General features: G+C 35.4%; 1 protein-coding gene across 1 annotated transcript; it reads left to right on the top strand.

Annotated features, from left to right (window-relative positions):
• Positions 1-298: 298 nt before the first annotated feature.
• On the top strand, positions 299-544 carry LCE6A (late cornified envelope 6A; the record flags this gene model as incomplete). The annotated part of the gene is made up of 1 exon (XM_080916115.1): positions 299-544. One exon carries the CDS (start codon positions 299-301, stop codon positions 542-544), a length of 246 nt encoding a protein of 81 aa, XP_080772241.1.
• Between the last annotated feature and the right edge of the window lie 11,288 nt (positions 545-11,832).

The following is an 11,832-nucleotide window of genomic DNA, read 5'->3' as shown; positions in this document are numbered from 1 at the left end:
AGTCCTGGGGAAAAGGTCCTATTAGTCCAGCTAAATTTATTGCTTCTTTTACAGGAGAGGGATAAGTAACTAACTTGATAATTGACAAATTCTTAGACATGCTCTCAGAATTTACTTCTGATGTGTTCCACCCCTGAGACTCCTGTTCTTCCTGGTGGAGAATCTTCTCTGAGTTGCTAACACTGGCTCCATTGCCGGCAGCTGCAGATCTTGAGAAAAGTGACTTACACTTCCCAGTCTCTGATATTTCAGCATGTTCTTTTGTTTCCCCCTACAGATTTAAAGTTTTAGCTGAGCAATGTCACAACAGAAGCAACAACCTTCAGAGCTCCCAAATGTTCCCAAATGTTCACCTCCCAAAGGCCCAAACCTCTGTCTGACTACTTGCTCAAATTCTTGCTGGACATCTTGTTCAGCAGGCAGTTCGTCCCCTTTGAGAAGGCTGGAAATGCGGAACACTGCCATCCGCAAGAAAGTTCACCATCCACAACCTCTCTGTCTTAGGGGTGGTACTGTCTACTACTGCAAAGAAGAAGAATGCTAAGAAAACTGAACACAAAGGATGGTAAATAGATATAATAACCTCTCCACCTAAACTTAAGAATTCCACCTGGAAAGAAAAACATTCCTTATTTCCCTCTTCAGCCAACCCGTTCAGTTCAACAACAATAAAATTGATTATGGTGTATGTCTGTGACTTCTGTGAGAAATTGAGACCCTCAAGTGGGTTCTTATCCTCTCAGGGACAGGTTTCTGGTAATTTGTGTTTCCATTCTCTGTAGCTTCATAACAAAACATTTATGTAGAACACCTGTTTTATGCTGACCTTTATGTTTAAAGATGTGTATGGGATATTTTTGACCTTGTGCTAAAAAAAAAATGTTATGATCCAATTAGAGAAGTAAGATATATTTCAGTTTAAATAACATGGATTAATAAAATTGTTGCTTATTAAATAATGTATTTTAAACACAGCAGGTTCAGTTTAGGAACACAAACACACAGGCACACACACACACACACACACACACACACACACACACGCACACTTATATGTATGCCATAGTAATTTATGAGAAAGAAAGGCATGATTTGAAGGAGAGTGGGAAAGAATATATAAGAGGTTTCAGACTCAACTTTAGTGCCAGAAAAGAGAAAGGAGAAATTGTAATTAAATTGCCAACTCAAAAATAAACAACATCAACAAAAAGTAGCATTCAAGTGAAAAGTATGTAGAAAAATAGAGGGCAGCATCCACCACCAGAGAGCACAATATTCTGAAATTCAGATAGTACAAGTCAGCAATTATTTGTAAATTTTAGAGGGAGAGTTGAGGAAAAAAGAAGGGCCTTTGGGGATTGAGGAAAATAGGCTTCCTGGGATAGAAAGTTTTAAGCAGGATATTTAAATGTATGCAGATTAGGGTCCTGGGGTGTGGAAGAAAGTGGCTTCTAATGGGAAAATCCAAAAGAAGCCAACACAAGACAAAGGGGACAGGTGTCAGGTGTCAACAGTGTGAGCATCCATACAGCTTGACCTCCAGTAAAGATGACAGACAGGAGTTTATAACCCCAATGACTATGCTAAACCCACCAGCTGAGTTCACTGACTTTAACGTTGTAGACTTCCAACTATTAAACTACCATTCTTCTAGGGAAAATCTGGGCCCAAGCCTAGGCCCTAGTAGCCTGACTTTTAGGGGAACCTGTTACCCATTATAAAGTATGGAGGCAGCTTCAGTTTTGGCTAAGTCTCATTTGAAATTAAACTCCATGTGAAGCATTTTCATTGGTGTGCATTTTTGAAATATCTAACCCAATAGATTTTATTGACAATTTTCAAAAACAAATAGCATATCATTTCCAATCTCTAAGATGTTCATTTTTACAGCCATCCCCATGATGCTGGGAGCTGAGTTTACCTTTATTATGACCTATATTCACACGTACACATCTCATAATTACACATTATTATGTATGTGTGATTGTACCTATAAAGGAGATGATGCGCATCTTGTGTTGTTGTTAATGTGGGACAATGAGAGAAGTTGTAAAGCATTTGACAGTAACGTGTAAAGCCATGTGTCAAATCCACAATACTGAAAAAAAGAAATTTTAATGTGGATAAGCATTCGAAGCTGATGAGATGATCAAGATAAATTGAAAATGTAAAAATTCTCAAAATAATCACAACCGATAACTTTTTATCTCCATGTTCTAACCTTTAAAGTGATATATAGGATCATTTTATACTATTCTCTAATGTACTGTGTAAAACTGAGTAGAGGCTAAAGAGGTGCCTCAGTGGCAAGGAGTGCTTGCTGCTCTTTAAAATAACTAAGTTCTGTTCCTAGTAGCCACATGAGGTGGCTCACAGATACCAGTACCTCCAGCTCTAGGGCATCCGATGCCTTCTTCTGGTACTTTCCAGCATCTACACATACATGGCAAACATGCACAGGCATACATAAAAATAAAATTAGTTTTGAAAAATAAAGAAATATGAGCTAGAGAAATGATCCAGTGGTTAAGGGTTCTGGCTACTACTGCAGAAGACCTGAATTAGATTCCCAGCCCCCACATAGCTGATCACAACCAACTGTAACTGCAGTTACTACAGTGACTCTGACCTTCTGTCCTGGTCTCTGCTGTAAACAGGCAGGCATGTGGTATATTCATTCTAAAAGACACACACACACACACACACACACACACACACACATGCACACACAGACATAAAATAAATCTTGAAAATAAATAAATAAAACTAATTAAAACTTAACAATAAAGAGCTGCCAGTGTCTTTCACTCTGACAAGTACCAGTGACCACCATGACAAGTCTGTCACTTGCTATAACTACTTTCAGAATGTTGTCCATACATACTGTTTCTACCACTTTGATTTCAAGAAAAGTAATAGCAAATATCTCGTTGGTGATTATTCAGTTTTAGAATACATTTATAGGAATGGCATTCTAGAATATGAAAATTTTAAACTAATTTTTGACAGCTTGTAAAACTATAAAACTATTCAATTTAGAAAATTATACTTTACAAAGGGGGATTGCATCTGTATAACAACAAGAGTAGGAAACCTTCATACAAATAAGAAGTTGCTGGAAGACTTGACAAGTATCTAAGTGATTTAATTGTCTTAACATCTGTTTGTTTGTTTCTTGTTTTTTTTTTTTTTTTTTTTTTTTTTTTAAGCTAGATACCATCTTGTTTTTACTGAAGAAAAATAACTTTATTTGGTGAAGAGTAGTTTCCTATGAACAGTGATGTGTTGCTGCTTAGATGGCTCTGTTTAGCTGATAGTTTTCTAAATAATGATTTTAAATAGTTGACATATTTGAAAACATTCTTTGGACAGAATTCGTGAAATGAGTAGTATCAGTGCTTGCTGATGGTGTTTGCCATATGTATAAAATCTTTTCTCCTAAAATTTATTTCTAATCATCATTTAAGACAGACATTTTCTGTAAGGCTAAGGACACTGTCAAGAAAAAAAAATGACAGCCAACAGATTGGGAAAAGATCTTTACCAACCCCACATACGATAGGGGTCTAATATCCAATATATACAAAGAACTCAAGAAGTTAGATGACAGAGAATCAAACAATTCTATTAAAAAATGGGGTACAGAGCTAAACAAAAAATTCTCAATTGAGGAATATCGAATGGCTGAGAATATATAAGGAAGTGCTCAACATTCCTAGTCAGCAGGTAAATACAAATCAAAGCAACCCTGAGATTCCACCTTACATTCCTCAGAATGGCTAAGATCAAAAACTTAGATGACAGCAGATGCTGGTGAGGATGCAGAAAAAGAGGAACACTCTTCCACTGTTGGTGGGGTTGTAAGCTGGTACAAACACTCTGGAAGACAGACCTTTTCCAAATAAAAATGAAACAAAATGTGACAGAAACTAATTTGACATGAGTGGTTCCTAATATTTTAGCCTATTCATGTTTTCTAGATAGTCCAAAGACTCCTTGCTCAAGTCACACTGCTCCAAATATTTACACATACCCATATACATATACACAGACTGTTTTTAGTGTAATTTTATTCTTTTTTACTTTTTTTTTATTGGATAGCTTATGTATTTGCATTTCAAATAAGGAAATAACACACACTGATTTGATGCCATCAAATTCACTTTAAATCATTGATGGGAAAGAAAGCCAGTGGTTAGATAATTTTGGTTCATAAAACTTTGTGCCTGCTTCATAGTTTTCTAAAATGTTCACGTTCATAAGAAATGCCTATATTGTGAGCTAGTTCTCAGTGTGCCAGTATCGTGGTTTTCTTTTAATGTTGACAATATAGTGTACCTCTGTTTTATACTAAAGAGTAGAAAATACAATATCATATGTTTGGCAAAGTTCCTAATATAGGTAGCGATAAAACAGACAGATATGGCAAATAGAAGAGCGATAGATGAGATAGATAAAAAGATATCTATCTATATCTATCTATATATATATTTATAGATATAGATATATACATATATGTATATATATATAGAGAGAGATAGATAGAAATAGATAGATAGATTAATAGATAGATAGATAGATAGATGATAGATAGATAGATATGACAGACAGAAGACTAAACAATAACAGAGAAGTTAAAATGCTTATACCATAAGAGAATGTTAACTACATGAAGCAGTGCATGTTAGTTAACTTGAATTATCTATACCACTTAATATATGTTTTAAAACACATTGTACATGATGAATACATACTATGAATATTTGCTGCTTAAAATAAATAATAAATTAAATTTGCCAGCTCATAGGAACAGCATACTGTTTTAGCATGGGAAGCTCTTGCTCTTATAATGCCCTTAGTATCTCACAACTAATTTATGTCTGAGCAGATTACAACTCTTTGGTTCTCTGCCTTAGATCTCATTCATCCATTTCTCTAGAAAGCACTGGATTTGTACTTAATTCAAAAATGTATGGGTATGAGTAAATATGTGGAGAAATGAAAAAAAAATATTCAGATGTGCATATCTGTAATCTAAAAACTGAGGGGTTTGACACAAGAGATTACAAATTTAAAGACAGCTAGTAATAATAATAATAATAATAATAATAATAATAATAATAATAAATACATAATGATAGCAAGGACATTTCTAAGCATTGTATACATGCTGCTGACTTAATTCTCACAGCAGGTCTATGGAGAAAAATAATTGTCATCATTGCTTTACAGATCAGTAACTAATGCAAGAAATCAAATGAAAGTTTATCTTCCAGTGTTAATAGAAGCTGGAGCCTAAATGTGAGGCAAAATGATCCAATTGCAGGTATTAGACAGAGGGTTTATTATGAGCAGCTGATTTGTATTCCCTCTGCTTCTTTATCTAGTCTCAAACATGAATACTGAGTTGACCTTAGATTTAGCATTGACCCTGCTCACATTTGTACTCCACACTTTAAGATGACTTCTTCTTTGAACATTTACCTCTTATTTGTAACATAAAATTGCATAATCAAACCAAATAAGATGTTTTATTTGTGACTATCTCGGTTGATAAAATTTTAGTAAAGAATGGACTACATAAAAACTGCATTTAAAGGTATTATTAATATTCTTTAGTATCTGCCCATATATACCTATTGGGGAAAAATCCTAACTAAAAAAACAAAAACAAAAAAAAAAAAAAAAAAAACAAAAAACAAAAAACAAAAACAAAAACAAAAAAAAAAAAAACAAAAAAAAGCTTAAAAGGGGGATGGGAGACTTCCTTAATAGCATAATGAGCTCTCTTAATAAAATGATTTCCATTAAAGTAGCAAAGCCCACTGTAGGGCATGAGAACTTAATCACACTTGATCTTGGCTTGGGACTCTTCAAGGATGAGTAGTTTGGAAAAGTCCTGAATTTTCACATATTTCAGCTATGACTGAAATTCTGCAAAGGAACCCAGAGGAAGATAAGAGGTGGCAGAAGAAATGTCACTTAAATGTTCTAAGCTCTGGCTATGTCCCTGCTGTATGGAAGATTGGGACTTTGCAAATCAGGCAGAATTGCCCAGAAGGTATTTTAAGAATGCACATACTTAATTCTAACTCCTTGGAGATTATACCCTATCAGGTCTTGAGGGATCTGCATTTGGAATGACTTCCTCCTGTGGCTCATGAGCATTCAGATGTGGAATTTTTAATCTGAGACTGAGTCAAGATTGAGGCTGAAAGCACAGCTTCCCTATTCTAGATCGTTCTTTTCTTGGGTAGCCCTACTATCTTGGAACCTAGAATTAGATCTATTTTTGATTATGAACTTTGCAATATTCTACTTTTCATAGGCAATAAACCCACCTCAGCACTGTTAAAAGAGAAAAATAAAATATGAGGAATATAGGTATTTAATACAGAAAAATGAAGATGTGGGAGGTTCTCCTCCCATAAACCACCATATCTGGGAATATAAATATGAGCTCTGAATGACAAGGCAGAAAAAAATTTAAAACCCAAGCAACAAGCCTGTAGCTTTGTAATGTCTGCCTTGTGTCTTTTGGAGTATGGGATCTGGCTATAGCGTCTATTAGTGCAAGGTAACACTGCTTATCCAAGTGGAAATACATTTTGAAGGAAGGTCAATGGGCAAATGAATCCTCTCCCTTATCCTCCTCTTAAGTCGAGCACATTACAGATATCATTTTTGAGGCTGGGCCATCTCCTTTCTGTGCATAGAAACCAGTGGTGAGGTAATGATAAACCAGGGAAGTTATCAGTGTAGCAGTCTTCTTAAAAGACAGAAATGATATTCTCTAGACCCATCCATTTGCCTAGAAAGTTCGTAAAGTGTTTCTAACAGCTGAGTAGTACTCCATTGTGTAAATGCACAGGTAACAAAAGAACAGACATAATATGCAGTCACTGATAATTGGATATTAGCCCCAGAATACCCAAGAAACAACTCACAGACCATATGAAGCTCAAAAATAAATAAATAAATAAATAAATAAATAAATAAATAAATAGGCCAAAAAGTGGAAGCCTCGGTTCTTCTTAGAAAAACAAAGTGTACATTACCCTCTCAGAGTGTGGTACAACTAGATCTTAAATCATTAATAATTCAAGAGCTAAGAATGTAGCCTTGTGGCAATTCTTGGTATTTAAAATCATTATGCTTAACCTTTACACACTAAGAAAACTTTGCCTACTTCCATGTTATGTTTTGTTTTACATGTACTTTATGCTTATAACTAGTAAGATTTCAATGCATACTATCAAACCTTAAAAAAAATCAAGTACCGACAAAAATATATTCATATAGTTTTATACAAAAATGCTTTTAAAATTGTATATTTATCTCTGTTTTTTAAAATAAAGTTGTTTTTTAAAAAAGACAGGAAGGAGGCTGCTATCTCACCTGAATGTGGGAAGCTCACAGTTTTACATCAGGAGAATGGAGTTGTATGGGAATATGCCCTGCTGCTCAAGGCGGTGGAGTCTTCTTTCTTTAAAAATTTAGGAATGTCTTCTTGGAACCTCTGACTGGAACAAATTTTTAAGCATGATGAAGGAAAGGTCCTCATCCCTTCTTGTCTTAGGACTAACAAGAACCATGTGTTAGTGATACACACACACACACATTTTTCAAGTACTTCATTTTAGCTATTGCCTGTTTCCAAAGATTGATTCAAGGTAAGCACAGAAGTCAGGATCTAAAGAGGAGATCACTGCATTTCTCAGAAAGATAAAGAGACTGCCCAGCTGTTCTCACAGAGATGACAGAGCAGAAGCCATGTAGATCCTTCTTTGATCAAGATTAGCACCAAGCATAAAACTCTCAAAATTCTCTTAGAAACCAAGAGACAAACAGCAAAAAAGGTATGACACTGAGACTCCAAGAACACAGGAGTCATTCAGATAGCCAATCTCCAGTCGAGGCTCAAGTTTATATTCAGATAGTCTCTGTACTAGGTTCATACTATGAGGATCATCCAAGCCTTTAAAAAACACAAATGCTTTAACAATAACTATGGCTTACAGATCACAGAATTGTGTGTACTATATAATTGTAGGTACTTGTTTTATTTGTTTTCCTTAAACTATTTTAGCATTTTGTGTATATAATTACTTATATATTATATATGTTTTTATCACATAATTTTTCACTGCATATATATATATATAATTTGTATATATTTATAATTAGATATATTATACATAATGTTTGTTTCACACTATTTTAACTACTATATATTCATAATTATATATAAAATGTTTGTTTTTCCCACATAATTTTTATCTACATATATATTTAATTTATATATATTTATATTCCCATATATATTATAGATACACAATATTTGTTTTCTCATACTATTTTAAACTAATTATATATATGTTTACACATGCAAACCCAGACATCCACACAAATATGTATGTGTGTGTGTGTGTATGTGTGTAAACATAGACTACACTTAATTAACATTATATACATGGTATATGTGATGTATATGCATATATATATATATCAGGTGATATATACACACACATACATATATGTGTATGTGTGTGTGTGTGTGTGTATGTGTGTGTGTGTGTGACCTAGCCCTCTCTCATGGTGATGTTTGTAGTGCATGTCTGTCATATTTTTAAGACATGTTATACAGGTAAAGTAATGTGACTGATTTTAAGTACATTTCATAAAAGTGATGGGAAATTATTATGCAGAATAAATCTTGTCCCTTCTTCTAGTCTCTGTGAGACACATGGGTCCTAGATATTGATTACAAATTATGGTTATTTTGTGCCAAAAGTACATACACTGAACTTCATGTGTGTCTCCTGTTCTTCTAGCCCCTGTGGGAGGATAGAAGTTTCAAAGGCTGACCCACCACTCAGGCTAAGGATGATCTTTGTTTCTGCTCTTTCATCACTTAGGGATTAGCTTGATAAGAATCTTATGCATGCAGGTGCTAGGCTGGCTTGTACCTCACCCTTCAATTAAAGGAAACACCCAAAGCCAGATAGGAATCTATAACATTCCTGAGTCCTTAGGAAAGCAAGGTTGTAAGGAAGTGCACAGGCAGATCAGAGTGGAGTTGGGAATGTACCAGCTGTGGCCCAGAAGACCTTGAGCAAGCAGAGACTCTCCCCTCATTCTACAACCAACCTCTTTTCCTACAAACTCATTAGCAAAGAGCTCTTCCCAAACCTAGCTCTGGTTTATATCAAACCTGCCTGTGTACCACACACTCCAGCTTTAAGCAACCAAATGGAGACTGTGGTAATCATTTTTAAAATAAAAATCTAGTCATGGTCCTCCCTGCCTTGCTTAGATAGTGAGAGATGGCCAGTTCACTCTGGTATAGTTTTTAAGCATTATGATCCTATTAACTAACATGTGAAAATCAGGTAAAGATATAATTACTTCCTTTGAATAAAACAGAGGGTGTGTATAAGACCGATATCGTGTGTTGTGGTTTTTTCCTGTCAGACAACATAAATAATTAACGATGAAGAATTAATGACATATTAGAATAGAACTCATACTTCTGGGACTTTCCTTCTATCAAGTTTACTCATATTATCAATTTTAAGTTTTCTAGTTTTAACCTCAAGTTACATATTGGCTTTTTAAAATGTGTGTGTGTGTGCTCTGTTTGCATGTATACCTGCACGACAGAAGGTGGCATCATATCCTGTTATAGGCAGTCATTAGCCACCACGTGTTTGCTGGGAGTTGAACTCAGCACCTCTGGAAGAGCAGTCAGTGTCTTTAACCACTGAGCCATCTCTCTAGCCCTTGCCCTTTTAATGCTCAAAAAAAAAAAAAAAAAAAAAAAAAAAAGTGAAATGACATATGAGGGGCTCAGATTCCAATGTTTTGATACCTAGGCGTATGCTTTCCCAGCTTCTCTTCCACATAAAGCCATGAAGCTGAGGCGGCAGGCAATGGCAGAGCTGTGTTGGGAGAGGAGTGGCTAGCAGAGGAGATGATGGTTGAATAACTTTCACAGCAGAGTTCCAAGGAATGTAGGGCATAAGCCAGGAATCTCCAGGGTAAAACTACACAACACAGTTCATAAAGCACCTCCTGTACCTGCACAACCATGATCCCATGTTTCTCTCTTCAATCCCAATATCATTATGATCACTGTTTCCTGACAGACTCAGCTCATACCCATCTCTGTGTTGTGCCTCATCTCAATCCAGAACACCAGCTCCTCCCTCCCCCCTATGAACCCCAACCAATTTTATAAGATCATCTCTTGTGGAAGTACCACCAGGAGGAGTTTCTGTCTTTGAGCACAGCCAGCCCTGTCCTATGCTGATGTCTGTAGTGCATTTCTGGCTACATCTGTGCTGAATCAGCATCATGACTTCACATACTATAAAAGCTGGAGAAATACAGCTCCTGGAATTAGGGCACAAGGATTTAAATCATAGTTGTGCTTTCAATATTCTTAGGATTTGGATATTTTTTATTGGTATAAGGTGATTGACATTAAGAAACTTCCAGTTATAGTGCAAGCTACTTGATAAATAGGAGATTAAGAATATATTTAATTTCTCTTTATCTCCCTCATATCACCTTATTTCTTCTACTATTAAGAAAAAAGATTAATATTTGAGTTCACAAAACTTGCATATAGGCAATTCACTATGATTAAAGTGATGTTTCAAAAGCTGTTATAAGAAATAAATAAAATTAAATTAAACTAAATAAAAAATAAACTTTTATAGAGTTTTCTGTTGTTGAATCAGAAATTCACTGATAGCTTTTTCAGTATAATATAATGTAATATAATATTATTTTCCAACTGTTTCAAATAACTTACAGTATATTAATGGAGGTCATTGCAAAGAAAAAACATAATTGGTCTGTATCTATGGATATGGGGTACTACACATAACTCACCACTGTCCTATCCAGAACAGGCAAAATCTAGCAAGAATTAGATACAAAGACAATACTGTTTGACACAACAAAGTGAGCTATTAGTAATCTTCTCCAATAAAGGGGATGAACAAAATAACAATATGATTCCTTCTATACATTGTGACTGTCCTTAAAATATTCTATGCCCACAGTGCTTACCAGCTATTGTCTCTCCCATAACAAGAAATATATAACCATTACTATTTTATCCATATAGTCAAAAACAGAAATAAATCAGAAAATAATATGAGGCCTGTGTGTTAGCTTTCTGGAGCTATGATACTAATAAATGTAAACAGACTTGAGCACATCTATGAGCTCACCTGGTCCAGTTATCTCCGAATCCCAGGAAAGGCAACATAACTGAAACAAACTCCTTCATGGTTCTTGCTGCTGACCAACACCAATGACTACAACCTGCCAGCAGCTTTTTACACCTGCCCCACATTCTTGTTACTGATCTGGCCTCCAAGATGCTCTCTCTCTCTTTAAAAGACTGAAAGAAAGGAACACCTTGGCCTCAGCTCATCAAAGCTCTCATCAGTTCCCTGAACAACGGGTATTGTAAAGGTACTGGGGATAAAGAGGCACCATTTAATTCTAGGAACAATGACAAATGGTGAAAAATAACAAGGGGGTATGGAGTACTGAATATGTCACATGGGTATTATACAAGAGATATAAGACAATCCAAGTTCAAGATACACTGAAAAGATTAGAGAGAGGCATCACAAGAGACAAGGCGCTGCCTCTTGAGTGTAGCACAGGAAGTCATGAAGAAGGGTTATGAGTGTAATTGACCTTGGAGAGAGATTTGGAAGCTTTAGATATTATAGCAACACTATACAGAAGAGGCAGCCATGTTCATCTCCGGACAGAAGGGGCATGCTAATTTTATGACACTGTCTACCT

This window comes from Micromys minutus (genome assembly GCF_963924665.1).
Source record: "Micromys minutus genome assembly, chromosome: 4".
Taxonomy (NCBI): domain Eukaryota; kingdom Metazoa; phylum Chordata; class Mammalia; order Rodentia; family Muridae; genus Micromys; species Micromys minutus.
This window is presented reverse-complemented; position numbering and strand designations above follow the sequence as displayed.